The following is a 24,973-nucleotide window of genomic DNA, read 5'->3' as shown; positions in this document are numbered from 1 at the left end:
TCTCTTCCAACAGTTAAGTGGCAGGTTGATGTGAGGTTTCTGACTTAATAAAACACCTCCCAAGGCTCTAACACTGTTGCTATTATTGCCACCCTTATCCCAAATGCTATGCCAGCTGCTCACGCGCTCAAACATACAGACATAGGCTTCTAGGCCGTCCAGGATGCGGAGTGCAAGTGGCAGCCTTTTTCCTGCCCCACCCTGAAGTCCTACCTATCCCGGGACGCTCTGGAAGGAAGCCCATCAATGGGCGGTGCGGAGCTGCGCGTACTCCCCAGCAATCCTCCAAGAGGCCACACCCAACACAAGGCCCCCATTGTGTCTTGGGGAACCGTAGCGTCACAGTATTACGCTGGCTGCCCCTCTTAAAGGGGAGCCAGCGGCTCTCAGCGACCCCAGCCAGGACTGGGCCGGGCGGCCGCACGCAGGGCAGGTGGCAGGAACACGGGGGCGCGCGCGCTCTAGGGCCGCGCTGGCGCCCCGGGCCCGCACGCCGGCCTCGCGCGGGCGCCGCCGCACCTGGAGGCGGAGCCAAGCCCTGTGGCCCGCCCGCTCCCGGGCGCGAAGCCCCCTCCCCGCGCCCCTCCCGCCGCGCTGCAGACGCGCGCAGGTGCGTGAGGCCGCGCCTGCCCAGGACCTTGCAGACGTGGGCCCACCATGGAGCACATCCGCACGCCCAAGGTTGGTGGCACGGGCGCGGGCGGAAGAGGGAGAGCGGGAGCTGGAGGAGGGATGCTGAGCCGGCGGGAGGCCCGGTTTCCCTGCGGGGCGCTGGCCGAGCCGGCATCGCGAGCCAGGGAGGAGGAGGCAGGGCTCGAGCATCTCCCGGTTCGCTGTGAGGCTGCTCTTTCTCTTGCTGCCTCACAGGCCTGGCGTTGGCTGTTGCCGGATCTAACCTCTTGTCCTTGAGAGCGCGCATTGGACATAAGGGTGGATGGGAAGGAACCCCAATTGTCCGTTGAGTAATAGGGCTGCTGATAAGCTGATAAACGCTCCCTTCTGGTCTGCTGCACCCCCCCCCCCGTCCCTGACTGCCCCCCCCCCCCCATTTTCTGTTGGCTGCTTTGAGCAGTTGAAAGAGAAAAAGCCTTCCTGATGACAGGTGCAAGGGAAGGAGTTCCGTGCCGGTGGACTGAATCGGGCACTCCGGAAGCTTGTTGAATCTAAGGGCTCAGACCCACACAGCTCACCCTTGAGTTTCCCATCCTCAGGCTGTCAGCTGCAATGGACCTTACACAGAGCAGATGATCGATATTCGGTGTGGGGTGAACATTATTCTCAGTCCTTCCATCTTCTTGCCGTTTCCACCAGTTTTCGTTCACTGAGAAGGGTGCCGCTTTCAGATTCATCCACTGGTGTGTTTGAAAACAGCACCAGCTTTTGCCACTCAACAAAAGCGGCTGGTGCCTGGTCATTCCAGATAAATGACACTGGAATCGTTGACGGATGCACCAAACTTTCCCACTCATAGTTGCACTACTAATGTAATTTAGAGTGAAAACGATGATCAGCATTCGTGTCTGCCAAAAACCCTAAACTAGTGAAAGAATGTATTTCAAGCCAGTTGGCTGTCTCTCGTTACTACCACCATAGCTCCTTGTGTTTCCAGGATGATCTCACGTTCACAATCTAGGCCCTTGATAGAGTTGAGTCAAAGCTGGGTCTGTGTGGTCAGAATTTAGGGGGCTGCAGGGATCCCACTGGTTTCATGCAAGGGGGGAGAGGGAGGGCATCGCTTTAAGTCCAGTAAGAATTCATTCCTAAATTCTAGAATGGTTCCTAAGCACCTCTTTGTGGAAGCAGCTTTACTATGATCTCAGGTCAGTGGAAGAATAAATCTTTCGGTTTGCTAGATAGTGTCAGTTCCAATAGTTAATTTAAGTTGTATTGATTTTGCACTATGGAATTAAATTGTTGCTTTACTATTGGGAAATTGCAAACATACAAGAGAGTGCCCTAAACCACAAGGTAGGCGGCTCAGAGCTTTCAGGATGTAAGTGGTGCTAAATAATTTATTCCAGAATGACAAATTTAACTCTTGGATTCCCTTCGTCCTTGCCAAGGACATCTTTTCTTTGTCATGATAAAGGGGGCCCTTTATAAAAATGATATCTGATGTGAAGGTCAATAACAAGAGTGATAGAGTGACCTGACACCTTAGAATATGAATGTGGGGAGTGAAGGCCTTTTCTAATCTATGTTCAAACTCTGTACAAAGCCATGTGTGTAAACCTGAACAGCAAACAATATTCTTCTTATTCTTATAATTGGTTTTCGTGAACACCCTCTAAGCAGTTTAGTACCTCAAATCAGAAATCCCCTTCTATTAGGAAATGGAAAAAATGGGGGGACATGGAGAATCGTCTGAAATGGCATTGGGTTGAGGGTTATTAATATTTAGGATAACGCAGGTGGAAAAAATTAAATACAGAGATTGGGTGGATCAGATTAATTTACTCATTCATATCATTTCACAAGCCTTTGAGAACCTTTCATGAGTGAGGCTCTGTTAGGTTCTGGGATCTTGAAGCCTCAGGGAACTCCTTGTCTGGAAGGGGAGGCAGTTGTAAGTCTGGACAGAGATACATACAAGAGACAGTGGACGGAGGAGAGGATGGATGAGAATGAGCTCAAACATAAAGGGTGAGGAAGTCTTCTAAAGAAGAATAGAGTCTTGGGAGACGAACCATAAGAGACTCTTAATCTCAGGAAACAAACTGAGGGTTGCGGGGGGTGGGAGGGTAGGGATAGGGTGGCTGGGTGATGGACATTGGGGAGGGTATGTGCTATGGTGAGTGCTGTGAAATGTGTTAAGCCTGATGATTCAGAGATCTGTTCCCCTGGGGCAAATAATACATTATATGTTAATAAAAATAATTTTCAACCAACAAAAAGAAGAGTAGAGTCTTAACATGTAAGGAGTCAAGGAGCACCAGGAGCACTTGAAACAGTTCTCTTGCAAATTGTGTCCGTATGATGTATTGTAAGATATCATTACAACCTCAAAGACGCTGAAACCTTATGAGTGATAAAGATGGAAATGATGAAGTGATTGCTTGAGGCTAAACAACATCTCTTTTCATTTTGCAGTTTTAGGTGCAAAACTAATTTTCACAGTGTAAGTGAAAAATAGAACACGGCTACTTACAGAGTATGTGTTGCGAAGTATATCATTAGTAGTGATTATATCCATCCTTCTTCTTCCAATATGCTCTGGGGGAACTGGATAGGTAGATTGCCTTAGATTTTATGATTCATGTCTTGGGCTACAAGGATATAAGGATATTCACAAATTTTGTTTTTCTGATCCACTGTGGGTTTGAAGTGATTATTTACCATGTGGATGGCAGGCTTTTACTTTAAGAGGAAAAGAAGTGCACACATGTATGCGTATATAATGTACAGTTGCTTTGCTACTACAATGAAAGTCATTCATTTACTCTTTAGAAGTTGTATGATATCCATCACAGCCTCTGTGTTCTGCTTCTGTCTCTGGAGTGCAGTTTGAGACAGATGCACATGAATAATCTGGAATACTTTGTACATATTTCTTTCTCTGTGTGTGTGTGCATGTTTAACTGAAGCCTTTAACCGAGCATATGTTAAGCAGGGTGTTTCTCTCCCAGAATGGTTCCTTTATAGACAAGAAATGTCCTAAGGATAAGCTAGTTTGTAGTTGAATCAAAGTGAGGACACCAACCATTACCTGCACTCATCATAGTGAACTTTTGGGTTTTTACTTCTCTATCTGGATTTCTTTTTTAACCAGTCTAAAAGCTTGGTAGAAAGAAAATACCCTGCAAGAAGTGGGTTCAGTTATATGAAAAGACTGCAGGACTCCTGGACATAGCTTGAAGTGTTTTGTAGGATTTGGTTTGGTACTGGACTGAAGTTAATGTGTCTAGGATCCTGGCTAAGTAATCTCTACTTTTTATGCTTTGATCTTTCTGGAAGGCTCCCCCGCCATCACTAAATTTTAGTTGTAAAATAGAATATGTGATGACTCCCAAACTGCAAAAATGACCTTGAAAATGTCTTCTTTTTCCACCTCATCCCCCTCGTCTGAGCCATTACTGGGCTAGCCTACTAACTGGTAACTGTCCTCTTCACTCTTCTCTAAATAACCCCTTCTGCACAGAGGAAGCCTGGGGATGCTTTTAAGGCACAAGTTGATCATGTTACTTGTCCGCTGAAATTCTTGGGTGGCTTCCCACCCCCCCTTTTTTTTGGTCTTTATTTTTTAAGATTTATTTATTGTAGAGAGAGAGTGTAAGGGCAGGGTGATTGACAGAGGGAGAGGAAGAGAACATCTCAAGCAGATTCTGTGCTGAGTGCAGAGCCTGACACAGGGCTCAATCTCACAGCTCTGAAATCATGACTTGAGCCAAAATCAGGAGTCAGATGTCCTCTGGGTAGTTTCCCTTTGTACCTAGTATATAAAGTGAGAATGCTCAGAGCAGCCGTAAGGCCCTGGATAGGCCAACCCCTCTTCACTTCCCCAGCCTCATTCTGTGACAGTCGTTTCTTATTTACTACCGTCTGGTCACAACTAGCCTTCATGTGTTTCTCTAATGTGAGTTCTTTTCTACCCCAGGACTTTTGCACTGCCGTTACATCTGGGGGATAGACTCTTAGCCTCAGATCAGGCTAAAACTCATCTCTCTAGTTACAGACTAGATAGAATTTCCTCAGAGTGGTTGTTGCCCAGTTCCTCTTCTGAGTCAGGTTTGCCTGTTATATTGTAATATTTCAATATTAGGCAATATTAGGTAATATTTCACCTTAGGCTCCTTGTTACAAGTTTAAGATTTATTCGAGTCATTGGCTAATGTCCAGCTCCCCTGCTAGACTAGGAGCCCTGTGAAGGTGAGGATCATGTCTTATTCACTCTAACACAGTTTCTGGCCCAAATAAGCATAAGCATCAGAAAATAAATTAATAATTGAATTAATTTGTTTTTCAACAATTGAATTTCAGTTCTTCCATTTTTCCTATTTGCTTTAGTGAACCAGGCCTTGTGTGTTGTACCCATGACTAGGGATAGTATTGTGAATCTTCTAATAGATTTAGTGTTGAATACTCGTAGAGGTCAGTATATTATGTTTTATATATATATATATATATATATATATATATCATGTATTTTGTGATTATATGTAGTTTTAATGAGCTAGAATCCAAATTAACATGAAATTCACCATTTCAGTCATTTTATACAATTCAGTGTTTGTTAGTGCATTTACAATGTTGTACAACCATCACCAGTCTCTAATTCAGAACATTTCATCACCTGCAGAAGAAACCCAGTGCCAATTAGTAGTCAGTCTTTATTCCCCCATGCCAACCACCAATCTGCTTTTGGTCTCTGTTAGGTTTGCCTATTGTTGACATCTCATATTATAATCTAAAATATGGCCTCTTGTGACTTCTTTCATTTAGCATAATATTTCTGGGTTCATCCAAATCGTAGCATGTAATGATACCTCATTCCCTTTTATGCAGGATGATATTCCACTACATGCTGCTTATCCATTCAACAGCTGATGGGCATTTGGGTTGTTCCCACTTTTTGATTATTATGCATACTGCTGCTACGAACACTCCTATACTTGTTTGTGTGTATGTGTGTGTGAAAATATTTTTTTTTATTTGTGTATAGTTGACTCACAATATTACCTTAGTTTCAGGTGTACTACTTGGTGACTTGACAAGTTTATACATTATTCTATATTCGCCCCAAGTGTGGCTGCCACCTGTCCCATTTCAAGGCTATTACACAACATTGACTGTATTCTTTATGCTCCTTTATTCCCATGATTTACTCATTCCATAACTGGAGACCTGTATCTCCCTCTCCCCTTCACTCATTTTTCCCAATCCCCACCCCCTGAAAATAAGTATTTAGTTCTCTTAGGTATACCCCTAGAAGTGGAATTACGGGGTCATATAGTGAGTCTATGTTACTTTTTTTGGGAAGTTATGATTACATCTTATGTATGATATTACTAAAACCTTCTTCATGTGATTCCAACACTGCAGAATGACAAGTATGGTATAGAGAACTAGATACTTTGGAAACAATTGTTTAGATGGTATGAATAGATAGATTTGCATCAAAAGGGAATATGGAATTTACTAGTTAAACATTAAAGCAATTTCTTAGGAAACCAACCCAGTGAACATGAAGTTATATTTCTATCATTCCAAATTCAGTTCTGATTTGTGACAGTGACCCTTTTTACATAGTTACAGTGTGTTTTTTATCCCTTACTGAACTTTTGCCCACTGTTATTTTGTATATATATGTATATATATATAATATTCAGAATTCATTCACCTATTTATTGTTTTAATGAGTGCATATTATTCATGTGGCTATAGTTTGTGTAACCTGTCTCCACTATTAGGGATTTAGATTTTGAGCCTCTTTGAAATTCCCTGGTATAGTTTTCTTAATATATATTGTCCAGAGTAGAAAGCTGTTAGAGTAGGAACAATCTTATGAGGGTATCACATGATATCTTTCAGTATTTGAAAGATTCTCATATGGCCCAGTGTTTAGGCAAATTCTTTATAGTTTCAGCAGAAACAAAGGGTAGAGGTGACAGAGGAGAAGATCTTGCTTGATAATAGAGAAGTTGTTTTCCACAATTACACCTCTTTGTATGGAAGAAATTAGTTTATCTTTCAGTGGAATAGAGGCAATATTTCTCCTATTTATTCATAAAAAATGACTCCTGATAGTGAAGATATGGAGGTATTTCAGGCATCTGAGAAGAGAATGGACTAGAATCATGTGGTTTTTTTTTTTTTTTTAATTTACGTGGCATACAGGATTATCAGTTTCAGGTGTACAACATTATGATTCAATGTCTACATAATTACGAAGCAATCACCATGATAAGCCTAGTCACCATCTGTCGCCTTACATGGTTATTACAATATTATTGACTGTTCCCTGTACTGTACTTTACATCCCTATAACTTACTTATTTTATAACTGGAAGTTTGTACCTCTGAATCCCCTTCACCTACTTTGTCCATCCACCACTCCTCCCCTCTGGCAACTACTCATTTGTCCTCTGTACTTATGACTGTGTTTGAATATGTTTCTACCTGTTTTATTTGTTGTTGTTGTTTTTTATTTTTTAGATTCCAGCTGTAAGTGAAATCATATGGTGTTTGTCTTTCTCTGTCTGACTTACTTCACTTAGCATAATATCATACCCCTAGGTCTATCCATGTGGTTGCAGATACAAGATTTCATCCTTTTTTATGATGGAATGATAGTCCATTTCAAAAATATGCCAAATACTCTTTTTTTTTTTTAAGATTTTATTTATTTATTTGTCAGAGAGAGTGAGCACAGGCAGACAGAGTGACAGGCAGAGGCAGGGGAGAAGCAGGCTCCCTGCTGAGCAAGGAGCCTGATGCGGGACTCAATCCCAGGATGCTGGGATCATGACCTGAGCCGAAGGCAGCCGCTCAACCAACTGAGCCACGCAGGCGTCCCATTTGCCAAATATTCTTTACCGGTTCATCTATTGAGGACTCTCTGGGTGCTTTCATATCTTGGTCATTGTAAATAATGCTTCAACATACATCTATCATTTTGAATGAGCATTTTTGTTTCCTTTGGGTAGATACCCAGTAGTGGAATTGCTGGGTCATGTGATAATTCTATTTTTAATTTTTTGAGGATCCTCCATACTATTTTCCGTAGTGGTTGCACCGGTTGTTATTCCCACCAACAGTGCATGGGGGTTTCCTTTTCTCTGCACCCTTGTCAACATTTGTTATTTCTTATCTGTTTGATATTAGCTATGCTGACAGGTGTGGGCTGATATCTCTTTGTGGTGGTGATTTTCCTTTCCCCGATGGTTGGTGATGCAGAGCATCTTTTCACATGTCTGTTGGCCATCTGTATGTCTTTTTGGAAAATGTCTGTTCAGCTCCTCTGTCCATTTTTAAAATGGATTGTTGTGGGGTTTTTTAGAGTCAGGTTATATGAGTTCTTTATATAATTTATACATTAGTCCCGTATCAGATGGATCATTAGCAAATATTTTTTTAAAGATTTTATTTATTTATTTGACAGACAGAGATCACAAGTAGGCAGACAGGCAGGCAGAGAGAGAGGGGGAAGCAGGCTCCTCACTGAGCAGAGAGCCTGATGTGGGGCTTGATGTGGGGCTCGATGAGGGGCTCCTGGCATCATGTTGTGAGCCGAAGGCAGAGGCTTTAACCCACTGAGCCACCCAGCTAACCCTCATTAGCAAATATTTTCTTTTGTTTAGTAGGTTGTCTTTTTGTGTTGTTCATGGTTTCCTTTGCTGTGGCAAAAAGCTTTTTAGTTTGATGTAGCCCTATTTGTTTATTTTTGTTTTTGTATATTTTTGCCCTTCTCTGTGAAGATAGAGCCAAAAAAATATTACTAAGACCAGTGCCATTGAAGTTACTACCTGTGTTAAGTTTTATGAGCTTTATGTTTTCAGGTCTTTTATGTAAGTCTTTATCCGTGTTGAGTTTATCTTAGTATCTGATGTAAGAGAGTGGTGCAGTTTCATTCTTTTGCGTGTAGGAGTCCAGTTTCTCCAGCACCATTTATTGAAGACACCGTCTTTCCCCCGTTGTACATCTTGCCTCCTTTGTTTTAGATTAATTGACCATATAAATGTGGGTTTATTTCTGGGCTCCATTCTGTTCCATTGATTTATGTGTCTGTTTTAGTGCCAGTACCATACTGTTTTGATTAGTATAGGTTTGTAGAATAGTTTGAAATCTGGAGCTTAATACCTCCAGTTTTGTTCTTTCTCAAGATTGCTTTGGCTCTTTGGGGTCTTTTGTGGTTTCATACAAATTTTAGGTTTATTTATTCTAGTTCTGTGAAATATACCATTAGTATTTTGATAGGGATTGGATTAAATCTGTTGATTGCTTTAGGTGGTATGGACATTTTAACAATATTGATTCTTCCAGTTCATGAGAACAGTATATCTTTCCATTTATTTGTGTTTTCTTCGATTTCTTTCATCCATGTCTTCTAGTTTTCAGACTATAAGTCTTTAACCTCCTTAGTTACCTTTATTTCTAGGTATTTCATTCTTTTGGATGGAATTATAAATGGGATTGTTTTCTTAATTTATTTTTCTGATGGTTTGTTATTAGTGTGTAGATTTATTAGCAACAGATTTCTGGGTATTAATTTTGTGTCCTGCAACTTTACTGAATTTGTTTATTCTAATAGTTTTTTTTTTATGGTGTCTTTAGAGCTTTCTATATCATTTTGTTGACAAATAGTGACAGTTTTACTTCTTCCTTATCAACTTAGATGCCTCATTTCTTTTGCTTGTCTGATTACTGGGGCTAAGATTTTCAGTACTATGTTCAATAAAAGTGGTGAGAGTGAGCATCTTTGCTTTGTTCCTGATCTTAGAAGAAAAGCTTTCAGCTTTTCTCTGTTGAGTCTGATAGTGGGTTTGTCATATATTTATATACCATATATGTCATATATTTATATACCATATAAATATGGTATTTATTATGCTGTGGTATGTTCCCTCTATACTCACTTTTTGAGAGATTTTATCATTTTGTTAATGTAGTATACACATTGATTTGCTCATATTGAACCATCCTTTCAACATCCCACTTGATTGTGATATATGATCCTTTTAATGTATTGTTGAATTTGGTTTGGTCATATTTTGTTGAGGAATTTTGTGTTCGTGTTCATCAGGGATATTGGCCTGTAATTTAATTTTTTTGTCAGTTTTGATATCAGGGTAATGCTGGCTCATAGAAAGAATTTGGAAGTGTTTCTTCCTCTTCTATTTTTTGGGAAATAGTTTGAGACAGATACTAACCCTTCCTTAATATATGGTAGAATTTACCGGTACATCCATTCGGACTTCTCTTTAGTGGGAGTTTCTTGATTACCTATTCAATTTTATCTTAATACTTGGCCTGTTCAGATTTTCTTTTCTTTTTTTTTTAAATTTTATTTATTTATTTGAGAGAGAGAGAGAGATCATAAGTAGGCAGAGAGGCAGGCGGGGACGGGGTGGGGGGAAAGCAGACTCCCTGCTGAGCAGAGAGCCCGATGTGGGGCTCGATCCCAGGACTCTGAGATCATGACCTGAGCCGAAGGCAGAGGCTCAACCCTCTGAGCCACCCAGGTGCCCCCTGTTCAGATTTTCTATTTCTTCCTAGTTCAGTTTGGAAGATTATATGTTTCTAGCAATTTCTCCATTTCTTCTAGGTTTATTTATTATTTTCTAGGCCCAGTTTGTTGGCATGTAATTGTTCATAGCAATCTCTTTTTTTTTAATATAAAGATTTTATTTATTTATTTGACAGACAGAGAGATCACAAGTAGGCAGACAGGCAGGCAGAGAGAAGAGGGAAGCAGACTCCCCGTTGAGCAGAGAGCCCGATGTGGGGCTCAATCCCAGGACCCTGAGATCATGACCTGACCCGAAGGCAGAGGCTTTAACCCACTGAGCCACCCAGGAGCCCCCATAGCAGTCTCTTATAATCCTTTGTAGTTCTGTGGTGTCGGTTGTACCTTCTCCTCTTTCATTTTTGATTTTATTTATTTGGGCCCTCTGTATTTTTCTTATTGAGTCTGACTAAAGGTTTTTCAATTTTGTTATCTTTGGACAGAACCAGCTCTTAGTTTTGTTGATCTTTTATGTTGTTTTTAAAGTTTATATTTCATTTATTTCCTTTCTTATTTCTATTACTTACTTCCTTCTACTAACTTTGGGCTTTGTTTGTTCTTTTTATAGTCCATTGCATGGAAGTAAGATTGCTTATTTGAGATTTTCCTTATATTTTGAGGTAGGCCTGTCTTAATATAAACTTCCCTCTTAGAAATGCTTTTGCTAGTTCCATAGACTTTGGACCATTGATTTTCCATTGTCATTTGTCTCCAGGTATTTTTGGGTTTCCTCTTTGATCTTTCTTGACCCCTTGGTTGTTTAGTAGCATGTTGTTTGACCTCTATGTGGGTTTTTTCCCAGTTTTTAAAATTATAATTAATGTCTAATTTCATATCATTGTGGTTGGGAAAAAATGCTTGATTTCTGTCTTCTTAAATTTATTGAGACTTGTTTTGTGGCCTAACATGTGATCTGTTCTGGAGAATGTTTCATGTGCACGTGAAAGGAATCTGCTGTGTTTGAATGGCATTTTGTTTTTTTTTAATTTATCTGTTGATCCATTTTGTCTAATGTATCATTTAAGGACTCTGTTTCCTTATTGATTTTCTCTCTGGATGACCTATCCATTGATGTATATGGGGTGTGAAAGTCTGCAGTATTATTGTATTGCTGTCAATTTCTCCCTTTAAGTCTGTTAGTATTTGCTGTACATATTTAGGTGCTCTTATGTTGGGTGTATAAATATTTACAACTGTTATATCTTTTTGTTGGAGTGATCCCTTTATCATTTTGTAATGACCTTCTTTGTCTTTTGTTACAGTCTTTGATTTAAAGTCTGTTTTGTCTGGGGGCACCTGGGTGGCTCAGTGGGTTAAGCCTCCGCCTCCGGCTCAGGTCATGATCTCAGGGTCCTGGGATCGAGCCCCACATGGGGAAAATCTCTGCTCAGCAGGGAGCCTGCTTTCCCCTCTCTCTCTCTGCCTGTCTCTCTGCCTATTCGTGATCTCTCTGTCTGTCAAATAAATAAATAAAATCTTTAAAGTCTGAAAAAAATCTTTAAAGTCTGTTTTGTCTTTAAAGTATTGCTACTCCAGGTTTCTTTTCATTCCATTTGCCTAAAATATCTTTTTCCATCCCTTCACTTTCAGTCTGTGTGTGTCTTTAGGTCAGAAGTGAGTCTCTTGGAGGCAGTATATATATGGGTCTCGTTTTTTTTATCCATTCAGCCAGACTGTGTCTTTTGTTTGGAGCATTTGGTCCATTTACATTAAAAATAAGTATTGATAGGTATTTGTTGCTATTTTTTAAGCTGTTTTTGGTGGGTTTTGTAGTTCTTCTCTGTTCTAGAGTCATGTTTAAATTTCCTCTAAGCTAAGTGCCCATCTCCTCCAAGTTCCATACTTGTCATGCACAGTGTCCTTCTCACCATGTCCCTTGGCAGTCCATAATGACCATGGACAGCTCTAATCATTAAGGAGTTTTCTTTATACTTTGTAAAAATCTGTTTCATTTTAGTTTTTAGCAATTAGGTCTAGTTCTGTTCATTGGGATATTGCCCAGTGCATCAACCCTCCTTCCAGGAAATGGCCCTTCAAGTGTTTCATTTCATGCTGCCATCCTCCTAGTGTTTCCTTCCTACCTAAGTAGTTAGCTTAGTGCTGCCTATTCTGGTAACCGACCAGGAGTTTTGTTTAAGTTCTTTTACCATCCTGGTGACTTTATTCAGTGAGTTACAAAAATATGATTACTTTAGGCTTTGTTGAATTGGGAGAGTAAAATTTAATAACTCTTTTTGGTTGTAAATTGTGTATACCACAGGGCCACATCTCAGTTGCCTTTTGGTAAACCGACTGTGGAAGAGAACCGTTAAGTTAGCTCCACACATGGTGCTGTGAAGTCAAACCTGCCCTGCCTTTTCCTTGAATGAGAGTGTCTTACACTCATCTTTGTTGAACAGTCTCATTGGTTTGGTTTATTGCTTAATCCCTTATTCTGTCTTTTGATCCTGGTACACGTCTGCTGCCCCTCTTGGTTTGTACCGTTGGCATTTTAACAAGCTCACCCCCTGTTACCTCATCCATGATCTTGTCCAAGAAAGAAACTAGATTAGGTGGTTATAACTTCCTAGTAGCCAAAGCTGTTTTTCCCCATCTGCCAGGATTTCCATTCTGGTAGCAGATTAACCTGTTCTCTCGGTTTGGTGCCATCTACCATTTGAGAAACTTGTCCTTCATCACTTCTCCAAATAGCTTATGGAAGGAAAAAATGAAGTTGTCTGTGATGATGATGACAATGTTCCTGCTGATTGATGGTTTCCTTTTCTAGGTTCATACAAAATTCCATTAAAGAAGCGATTTTAGAATCTTGCTTTGAATTAATGTCCAAGTTACCAACTTGTAATTACAAAATTCCATGTCCCCCATTTGAAAATAGTGATCTGATGTGCAAATGTTCTATGTGATTGAGAGGGATCAATAGACTCACGAGAAGATTCTTTTTCTGTGTCATTCACCACCAGTATATCATCAGCTCTAAGTGTTATTTCTTCTTTCAGTTTCATTTAACAAATAATAATTTTCAGGTTATAAAACTATTTTTGTGATTCTATATTAGAATTGATACAGAAATTAACCACTGTTAATAATTGAATATATTTCCTTCTGCCAGTTCTTTCTTTGCATGAATACTCAACCCTTTTATTTGTTTGTTTATAAATTAAGGATCACCCAGTTCAATTTTGTCATATGTTTCCTTTACTGTATTGTGGTCTTTGAAAACATGCTTTTAGAAGACTGTGTGATGTTTTATAGTGTAGAAATATTATCACATTAAACATTTCCCCATAAAGCTATTACACTAATGTTATGATGAAAGTCTTGTTTATTAATTATTATCTGCTTATGTAACTACTCCCTTAGGATAGATCCCTAGATGGAGTTACTGTGTCACAGAAGATGAACGATTGATATATATTGCCAAATGACTTTACAAAAACGTTGTATCAATTTTTAGGAACAGAGTATTGTGTCCTCACTGTGCCATTGCTTTATTATTTAAAAAATATTTGCCACTGGGTATCATATAAGACTGATGAATTAAAAATCTGTTCCTCTGAAACTAATAATACATTATATGTTGTTAATTTAAAAAAAAGCAAAGACAACCTAAAAAATAAAAACATAAATAAAAATAAAAATATTTACTCATTTAAATAAGGGGAATAGCACTTCATTCTTTCGTTGTATTTTTTTTTTTTTACTAGTGATGTTGAAGCCTTTTCAAACATGTTTTTTGATATTTTGTTACTTTTCTGTGTTCTCCACTTGTATCTTTTTACATTTTAATTATTGGTGATTTTATTATGTGAGTGGTATATATATTGTAATATATATATAATAACAACTTTACTCAGAAGTCACATACTATAAAATTAATTCTTTTAAAATATATGTCTCTCCTTTTCTGTATGCTCACCAACACAATTATCTAATTCCAAAACATGTTAACTGCTGTTAACTCTGTGTAGATTATCAGCCCTTGCTTTACATGTAAATAGAAAAGTAATATAAAAAGTTAAGTTTATTTTCTCTCTTTGTGTGTGTATATAATTTTGGAGGATGAGACCTGGTTTTTTATGTCATAATACACTATAAATGTTTTTTCTTATTTTATTAAACATTCTTCGGAAAATCAGTGATAACTACAGCATCTCACATTGGATGCATTGTAAATTATTTCATATGGGGTGGCAATTCTCCATGGCTCTTAAATGTTTCTGCACTTTTGCTCTGAACTACCTTCTCAAAAATGATTTTATTGCAAATGGCCTTGGAAGATAGAAATAGTTTCTCTCTCAGGGGCAAAGGGAAAATTTTTTTGCGGTCCAAGATAATAAACATTATGTTTTCCTTGGAGGCAGAGTTTGGTTAGGATTGCTGGCATACCTCTTTAGAGACTGACTTTTCTTAAACTCTAAGCTCCGAGTTTCCTCATCTGTGACACAGATCTACTTTTTTTTTTTTTTTTAATAAAGATTTTATTTACTTATTTGACAGAGAGAGATCACGAGTAGGCAGAGAGGCAGGCAGAGAGAGAGGGGGAAGCAGGCTCCCCACTGAGCAGAGAGCCCGATACGGGGCTTGATCTCAGGACTCTGGGATCATGACCTGAGCTGAAGGCAGAGGCTTAACCCACTGAGCCACCCAGGCGCCCCACAGATCTACTTTCTATGCAACATCCATGCAGGCGGCTCCATCATGCCCTTTAGACTTGGATGTAGGGTAGGGGCCCAGGGATCTGATGGAAACATAACACTCATGCTTCTAGGTGTGCAGTGAGTAATAAAGTCCTTTGTTTCTGACCCAGGAGTCTAGTGCCTTCTGTCAGCATCCATGAAACTGTGGGAAGCTAACTTATATGTTGCAAGAGGTTAAAATCTCAGGCACTTCATCATTTTTGACAATTTATCTCCTAGTATTTGATACTTAATTTGTCCCCAGTTTTGTCCCTATAATAAAGAACAGTGATAGACATCAGTGTATTTAAAGTGTTGTGCAGTCCCTGTTGCCTCAGATTAAATTTCTAAAGTATATTGTCAGGCTCTTTTTCTATATATTTTATTTATTGATTTTTAATTGTTATTACTGAAATATAGTTGACATACAATCTTATATTAGCTTCAGGTGTAAAGCATAGTGATTCAACAATTCTCTACACTACTCGGTGTTCACCATTATAAGTCACTGTCTGTCACCGTACAGTGTGAGGAAAGTATTATTGACTATTCCATCTGCTGTACTTTTCATCCCTGTAATTTATTTACTTTGTAACTGGAAGCTTATAATTCTTAATCCTCTTCACCTGTTTTGCCTGTCCTTCCACTCCCCTCATCTATGGCAACCACCACTTTGTTCTCTGTATTTATGAGTCTGTTTCTGCTCTTTGGTTTGTTCATTTATCGCTTCTCGGCCTTTTGGCTAAGATCAAGTGTGGTTTGTTCATTTGTTTTGTTTTTTAGATTCCACGTGTAAGTGAAATCATAGGGTATATGTCTTTGTGTCTGACTTATTTCACTTAGCATAATAGCTTCTAGGTTCATTGCAAATGATGAGATTTCATTTGCCTTTATGACTGCATAATATTCCATCATATATACATATATGTGTATGTATGTGTGTGTGTGTATATATATATATATACACACCACATCTTCTTTCTCCATTCATCTATTGCTGGATACTTGGGTTGCTTCTATATCTTGCCCATTGTAAATAATGCTGCAGTGAACATTGGGGCACATACATCATTTCAAATTATGTATTCAGTTTCCTCGAGTAAATACCCAACAGTGGAATTATTAGATCATATGGTATTTCTATTTTTAATTTCTTTTTTTAAAAAAGATTTTATTTATTTATTTGACAGAGATCACAACTAGGCAGAGAGGCAGGCAGAGAGAGAGTGGTGGAAGTAGGCTCCCTGCCAAGCAGAGAGCCCGATGCGAGACTCGATCCCAGGACCCTGGGACCATGACCTGAGCTGAAGGCAGAGGCTTTAACCCACTGAGCCACCCATGTGCCACCCCGCCCCTATTTTTAATTTCTTGAGAAACTTTCATACTGTGATCCACTGAGGTTGCACTAATTTATATTCCTACCGATAGTGGACAAGTCTCCTTTTTTCTCATCCTCATCAATACTTGCTGTTTCTTATCTTTTTGATGCTAGCCTTTCTGACTGGTGTGAAGTAGTATCTCATTGTGGTGTTGATTTGCATTTCCCTGATGATGATGAGTGATGCTGAGCATCTTCTAGTGTGTCTGTTTGCCATCTGTTTGTCTTCTTTAGAAAAATGTTAATTAAGGTTCTCTGCCCACTTTTAAATCAGATAATTTGCTTTGTTGGTGTTGAGTTGTGTAATTTCTTTATGTACTTTGGGTACTAGCCTTTTATTGGACATATCGTTTGCAAATATCTTCTATTCAGTAGGTTGCCTTTTTGTTTTGTTAATGGTTTCCTTTATTGAGCAGGAGATTTTTAGTTTGGAGTGGTCCCAGTAGTTTATTTTTGCTTTTGTTTTACTTGCCTGAGACATATCCGTATATCCATAAATATGTTGGTAAGGCCAATGTCCATGAGGTTACCGCCTGTGTTATCTTTTTGTAGTTTTATGGTCTCAGGTCTTACACTTACCTCTTTAATCCATTTTGAGTTCATTTTCAAGTACAGTGTAGGAAAGTGGTCTGGTTTCATCCTTTTGCATATACCTGTTCCGTTTCCCCAGCACCATTTACTAAAGAGACTCTCTTCCCCATTGTGTGTTCTTGCCCCCTTTGTCATAGATGAACTGGCTATATAAGCATGGGTTTATTTCTGGACTCTCTATCCCATTCTGATGATCTATGTGTCTGTCTTTGTCCCAGTAGTATACTGTTTTGATTAATGTAGATTTGTAGTATATCTTGAAATCTGGTATTATAATACCTCCAGCTTTGTTCTTTCTCCAGATTGCTTTGGCTATTTAGGTTCTGTACAAATTTTAGGATTGTTTTTCCAGGTCTGTGAAAAATGCTATTGGCATTTTGATAGAGATTACATTGAATCTGTAGATTGCTTTGCGTACTATGGACATTTTAACGATAATTCATTCTTCCAGTGTATGAGCATGGGGTATCTTTCTAGGTGTTCTTGTCATCTTTAATTTCTTTCATCTACGTCTTGCAGTTTTCAGAGTACAGGTCTCTCACCTCTTTTTTTTTTAACGTATTCCTAGGTATTTCATTCTTTTTGGTGAAATTGTAAATGGGATTGTTTTCTTTTTTTTTTTTTTTAAGATTTTATTTATTTATTTGACAGAGATCACAAGTAGGCAGAAAGGCAGGCAGAGAGAGGAGGAAGCAGGCTCCCTGCTGAGCAGAGAGCCCGATGCGATGCGGGGCTCTATCCCGGGACCCTGAGATCATGACCTGAGCTGAAAGCAGAGGCTTTAACCCACTGAGCCACCCAGGCGCCCCGGGATTGTTTTCTTAATGTCACTTTCTGCTACTTGGTTACTAGTTATATATATTTTAAATATTTTTGATGACTTCTGCTAGATTTTCCTCTAGAATTTTCTGCAACCAGTGTAGCAGAGGAACTTTTAAAAAAATTCTTGAGGATGGTATGTGAAGTATGGCTTCTCATTAATTTGTATTTCTGCCTATTGGTGAAATGGAATACATTTTTTGTGACTGTTTATAACAGTAGCAATACAATAGTAGTACTGATGAAAGGAAATCTTTAAATAGTACTTGCTATGTGCCAGGTACTATATTAATTGATTTGCCCTAAAACTATGCTATAAGGTAATAACTATTATTAGCCCCATTTCACAGATGAGGAAACTGAGGTAAATAAGTCAGCCAGCTATCAGGGGCAGAGTGAGGATTCAAAACCAGACAATGTGGCTTCAAAAGCATATGCGCTTAACAACTATACAATCTTGTGTTTTGCTGTTGAGAGCAGGTGAGAGAATGGAGTTTGGGTTCTCAGTGGTTTTTCCATCATAGTCCTGGGAACTTCTGCGGTCCTTTCTGGCATTCTTGCCTTGAGGTTAATGGGCTGCCCCTGTGTTATAAAACGTTCCCCTCCAGTTTTCTTAGTCTTGCAGCTTGATTTTATCAAAAGAATCAAGCCCTACATTGTGTTTTGATTCAAATCTGTCTAAAGATAGATTATTGCCAATTGTTAGAAGTTATATTATTTATTTACTTACTTACTTATTGACAGACAGAGATCACAAGTAGGCAGAGAATGAGACAGAGAGAGGGAGAAGCAGGCTTCCCGCTGAGCAGAGAGCCCGATGTGGGGCTTGATCCCAGGACCCTGAGATCATGACTTGAGCTGAAGGCAGAGGCTTAATCCCGTGAGCCACCCAGGTGGCCCATAGAGGGTCTTTTTTTTTTTTTTTTAAGATTTTATTTGACAGACAGAGATCACAAGCAGACAGAGAGGGAGGCAGAGAGAGGAGAAAGCAGGCTCCCCTCGGAGCAGAGGGCCCCATGTGAGGCTCGATCCCAGGACCCTGGGATCATGACCCGAGCTGAAGGCAGAGGCTTTAACCCACTGAGCCACCCAGGCGCCCCCATAGAGGCTCTTTTATTGCACAATATTTAACAGTATTGGGGGTAGTCTCGGTCATCAAATATGGTCTTATGCTTCAAACACAAGGCTCTTAGGTTACAGTGAAACAATCCGCTTAGAAGTAGAGAAGTAAAGCTGTGACAGTTATATTTTCTTTAGTTTTCTAAATGAGAATGGATTGTCTGAACCAAATTTCCACAGGAGTTGTGGCTAAGCATTCCTTAAAAACCACTTGTACTTCTTGAAATCCTCACTTCTGGTAGGTTCAGCAAAAGTTTAGTTGAAATCTGGTTGTCTCATGTGGGACTTGGGTATATAGAACACACAGTGTGTCTCAGAACTTAAGAATCCATGTTCGGGGGCACCTGGGTGGCTCAGTGGGTTAAAGCCTCTGCCTTCGGCTCGGGTCATGATCCCAGGGTCCTGGGATCAAGCCCCTCATCGGGCTCTCTGCTCAGCAGGGAGCCTGCCTCCCTCTCTCTCTTTGCCTGCCTCTGCCTACTTGTGATTTCTGTCTGTCAAATAAATAAATAAAATCTTTAAAAAAAAAAGAATCCATGTTCATTCATTCAGTGTTTATGTATGTTTCTGTCTATGCAAGTAGATACCAGGTATCTTTAGAATTAGAGGGATACAGACTCTGTGCATGTATGCATGTATGTGTGTGTATGTGTGTGATGGAGAAAATGACATGAAGAAACATAGTGAAATAAGTGGAAAAGGGATGTTGGTTGGAGTGAGTTAGGATTGTTATTTTATATATAATGATATCACGACCTTCTTGATAAAATGGTTTTAGAGCAGAGACCTAAGAAAGTGAGTTAACAAGCCATCTGCATATCTAAGGAAAGCGAAGGTACATTTGGAGACAAGGTCTTTAAGAGATTGTGCTTGGAATCTTCAGGAATAGCCGAGAGACAGTGTGGTCACAGTCAGGGTGTGGGGTAGTGGGAGATGAGATTTGGCAAGGAACGAGCAGTGCAGGTAGCGTACAGGCCTTCACTCTCAGTGAGGAGAGCCAAAGAAAGGACCCAAGCTCTGACTTATATTTAGCAGGATCTCGGGCAAAAGTAAAGTGGGTGGAGTTGGGTCAGCAAAAGTGGAAAGAGGGAACCGGGGGATAGGAATGGAGTGAGAATAAACTGGATATAAAAATTTAAAAGTAGAGTGGTGAGGATTTACTGATGGAATTAGATATGAGAGTAGAGGGAAGAGGAGTCAAGGATAACACCAAGGCTATTGGCCCCAGTTCTGAACAGATGGATTGCCAAGACTAGAACAGCTACGAGAGGAAGATTTGGAGGTAGGGTAAGAGGAATCCAGAGGCCAGTTTGAGAGTTAGACAAACAGATGATTTCCTTCAGAAAACTTGAGTACTCCCTTGGGGAACTACAGAATGACAATACAAGAGTGACACGCTTTTTTTTTTTTTTTAATACCGCTTTTTTTTTTTATCATATATATTTTATAAAGGCGTCTAATCTTTTTGAAAGTAATCTGATGAAGTAAATTCAGTCACTAGATATACACTTTGGAAAATTTTCTCATAAAATGTATGTTTGTATGTTTGATCATAGTTCCCTCTGGATTCCATTGTTTTTAAGAACTATTTAATGTTGAGTAGTCTATTATATATCATGTACATAAGTAATATATTTATTTTCAGTAGCTTAATCTTTCTTCTTTACTGACTTCATCAGTCACCCATCAACATGGACTATAAACAAATACATTCTTAGCACGCGAGGTATATAATATTTAAAGTTATGCTGGATGATTCTAACAGCAGAAACGAAGCAGCTCAATTAAAAAAAGAGTGAAGGACTTGAATATACATTTCTCCAAAGATAGACAAATGACCAGTAAGCACGTGAAAAGATACCTAACATCACTAGCTGTTAGGGAAATGCAAATCAAAACCACGAAGAGACACTTCATACTCATTAAGATGGCCATTGTAAGAATAATGAAAATAACAAGTGTTGGCAAGGTTGTGGAGAAATTGGAACCTTTAGACATTGCTGGTGGGAATGCAAAATGGTGCAGCTGCTGTGGAAAACAGGTTGGTAGTTCCTCAAAAAGTTAGACATAGAATTACCCTCGCACCCATCGATTCAGCTTTTAGCTATACACCCAAAAAATTAAAAACAGGAAAATGAACAGATACTTGTATGCCCGTGTTCATCACTGCATTATTCACAAGAGCCAAAGAGTAGAGACAATCCACCTGTTTCAGTAACAGATGAGTGAGTGAGCAAATTGTTGCTGATATGTATAGTGGAATATTATTCAGCCGTAAAAAGAATGTTCTGATATGTAGTACAAAATGGATGAACCCTTAAGACGTTTTGCTGAGTGAAGTAAGGCAGACAAAAAAGGACAGATATTGTATAATTCCATTTATTTGAGGTATCTAGAATGAAGAAATTCTTAGAGACAGAAGTGGAATAAAAGTTACCAGGGGCCGGGGGTAAGGGAAGCAAGAGATAACTGCTTAATGGTTATAGAGTTTCAGGAGATGAAAATGTGTGGAAATGGTTATATACTAAGAATGTACTTAACGTCATCAAATGGCACAGTTAAAAATGGTTAAAATGGTAAATTTTATGTTGTGTATATTTTGCCACAGTAAAAAAAAAAAAAGCCAACGAATACATTGCCTGCCACATACCGTATACTCAATAAATATTTATTAACTGAGTAAATTTGTTGCAGGAAGGAGGGGAGAGAGGGAGGAAGGAAGGGAGGAAGGAATTTCTGCTATCCTTAATTTGGCAAATGTGTATCAACTCTTAGCCTAATAGTGGGAGACAGTGTGACTCTGAAGTCAGGGGCCATTGTTTAAATTCTGGTTCTGCAACTTATTGGATACATCTTTTCCCTTTTTTGGTCGGCATAAAGATGAGATAATTTGCATACCATAAAATTCACTCTTTTAAAATGTACAGTTCAGTGTGTTTTGTTACCTTTTGCGGAATCATTACTATCTAATTTCACAACATTTCCGCCACCTTCAAGAGAAGCTTCATACCCGTTAGCCACTGCCCATGTGTCTCTGCCCACATTCCTGGCAACCATAAGTCTGCTTTCTGTCTCTATATGTTTACCCGTTTGGACGTTTTGTATAAATGGAGTCATATACTATGTAGTCCATTGTGACTGGCTTTGTTCACTTCATTTGCAAGTTTCATCTATAGTATAGCATATATTAGTACTATGTTCCTTTTCATAGTTGGAAAATATTCCATTGTATGGATACACCCAACACCCACATTTGTTTATGCATCCATCAGTTGATACTGGGTTGTTTCCACATTTTGATTTTTGTGAATAAAACTGCTTTGAGTACTTACATACACGTTTTTTCATGTGAACATATGATTTCAGTTTTCTCGAGTCTGCATCAGCAACGTATGAGGGTTCTGATTTCTCCATATTCTGGCCAACACTTGTTATTGCCCATGTTTCTGATTGTAACTATCCTAATGGGTGTGAAGTGAGAACTCATTGTGATGCTTGCCATTTCCCTGATGGTAAGTGATGTCGAACACCTTTCTAAAATGTGTGTGGAGGCTATTTCTATATCTTCTTTGGAGAAATATCTATTCAACTATTCCCTCTTCGGAGAAGTATCTATTCAAACACTTTGCTTATTTTTTAAGAAACTTTTGTGTTTTTAAAGCAGTTTTAAGTTCAAAGCAGTATTGAGTAAAAGGTATAGAGAGTTCCCATATACCTCCTGCCCTGATACATACAGACTTTTCCCATTATCAACATCTGCATCTGAGTTGTACATTGTTACTAATGATGAACATGTTTGTCACCCAGAGTCCATAGTTTACAGTAGGGTTCGTTCTTGCTGTTGTACATTTTATGGGTTTGAGCACATTTATGATGACACGTATCCATCATTATAGTATCATATAGAATGGTTTCATTGCCCTAAAAATCCTCTGGGTTCCATCTGTTTATCCCTCTTACCCCCTGCCCCAATCTCTGGCAACTACTGAACTTTATAGGGTCTCCAGAGTTTTGCCTTTTTCCAGAATATCATATAGTTGGAATCGTATATTAGTTGGCTTTTCAGATTAGCTTCTTTCACTTTGTAATACACATTCAGGTTTTCTTCATATCTTTTTGTTGCTTGATAGCTCATTTCTTCTTAATGCTAAATAATATTCCTATGTCTGGATGTACCGCACTTATCCGTTCACCTAGAAGGACATCTTAGTTGCTCCTAACGTTTGGTAATTGTGAATCAAGCTGCTATAAACTTCGCTGTAACATGTTTTTGTGGGGACATGAGTTTTCAGCTTCTTTGGGTAAATGCCAAAGAGTGCGTTGCTGGATTGTATGGCAAGATGATGCTTCGTTTTGTAAGAAATCACCAAACTGTTGTCCAAACTGGCTGTACCATTTTACATTCCCATCAGCAGGGAATGAGAGTTCCTGTAGCTCCACATCCTCACCAGCATTTGGTGTTGTCAGAGTTTTGGGTTTTGTTCATTCTGATAGGCGTGTAGTAGTATCTCTTTGCTGTTTTAATTTGTAATTCTCTGATGTTCTATGACCAGGAGCATGTTTCCATGTGCTTATTTGCCATCAGTGTACCTTTGGTGAGGTGTCAAAGTCTTTGGCCCATTTTTTAAACCAGGGTTTTTTTGGTGGTTTTTTTGTTTGTTTGTTTGTTTGTTTTATTGTTGTTGTTTTTTTAATCAGAAATGTCTTTTGCAAATATTTTCTCCCAATCTGTAGCTTTGCTTTTCATTTTCTTGGCAGTATCTTTCACAGAGAAGTTTTAAATTTTAATTCAGTCTAGCTTATCAGTTCTTTTTTAATAGATTATGTTATGATTGTGTTTAATAGATCATAGATTATGTTCTAAGTCTTTTGTTCATTTTAAATTGATTATCTTTTTACTGTTGTAAGTCTCTATATATTCTGGATACTAGACTTTATACATTCTAGATACCAGATTCTTATTAGATATATGAGTTGCAAATGTTTGCTTCTGTTCCATGGGTTGTTTTCCTCACTTTTTCTTTGAAGTGCAAACATTTCTAATTTTGATGAATAGAAGTTTGTCTATTTTTCTTTGGTTGTTTGTACTTTAGGTGCCTTATCTAAGAAACCATTGCCAAATCCATGGTTAGAAAGATTAACACTGTTTAGGTCTTTGATCCATTTTGAATTAATTTTTATATTTGATATGAATTTGAGGTCTAAATTATTTGTTTTCATGTGGAATTCCAGTGGTCCCAGCACCATTTATCAAAAAGTCTTTTCTTAATTGTCTTGGCACCCTTGTCGAATATCCGTTCACCAGTGAACTGATTTTGCATAGACCATACGTACATGGGTTTCTTACTGGAATCCCAGCTGTATTCCTCTGATCTTCGTGTCCGCCCTTAACTTGTATCACACAGTTTTGATTATTGTAATAGATACATGATCTTAAATGAGTCACCTGAGGTCTTTTAAAGCCTTGATGTCCTCATTTATAACTAGTCAGGAGACCCAACCGGAGAATATGTTTAAAGCACATAATAACTTGGCATTCAGCACATTACAGCTGCTTTTGTTATTTCTACTATCATCTTTACTGCCCAAAGAGGTGGCCACAGGTTTGTATGCTGAAAGAACTAATATGAAATTTGATAATAGAAAATGTTTTCTTAGTCCAAACATTTCACTGGACTTACTCATCCACTTCCCTGCAAAAAATGGGTAACATTGTTTCCCCTGAAGGCACTCTACAAAGACTGCCTTCCTCTAGCCCACTCTATCTCACACCCATACTTGAGAGCATTTTTTTCTTTTATAAAAACATTAATTTATCGAACATGGATGAATGTGGATCAGCATGGATTTTAGGAAAGTGTCGAGTTTTGTTCGGGAAGCCTTTGCAGTGGCCGATGTTCCCTGAAAAAAGGCCTCAGTGATGTCACCCTGGATTGCTGAGGGAGATGTTTTGGAGGGCCTGCCTGCAGAGAGACATGCTTTGATTTTTTTTCGTGGATGAAAGTAACATGGTAACATTAAAATTTTCCAAAGGGATATAATGGAGGCATTATATACCTTGAAACTTTGGAAATCTTGTGAGGAATGACAGACATGAAATTGTAACATTGTATATGTGTCTGCTTTATTTAGTTATTAGTAAATTTCAGTATTTATCCTTGAACTTTC

General features: G+C 38.8%; 1 protein-coding gene across 1 annotated transcript in view; it reads left to right on the top strand.

Moving 5' to 3' along the window:
* The window catches only part of LOC308337828 (uncharacterized protein), a gene marked incomplete at both ends in the record, with an annotated part of 78,276 nt that overhangs the window by 5,418 nt on the left and 47,885 nt on the right, over positions 1-24,973 (top strand). The window contains 2 exon segments of the mRNA XM_080831366.1: positions 208-626; positions 628-681. Coding sequence (XP_080687492.1) covers positions 208-626; positions 628-681 — 473 coding nt within the window.

Source organism: Martes martes (assembly GCF_963455335.1).
Source record: "Martes martes genome assembly, contig: scaffold_159, whole genome shotgun sequence".
Taxonomy (NCBI): Eukaryota; Metazoa; Chordata; class Mammalia; order Carnivora; family Mustelidae; genus Martes; species Martes martes.
Note: the sequence above shows the minus strand (reverse complement) of the source record. Positions and strands in the feature narration are given on the sequence as shown.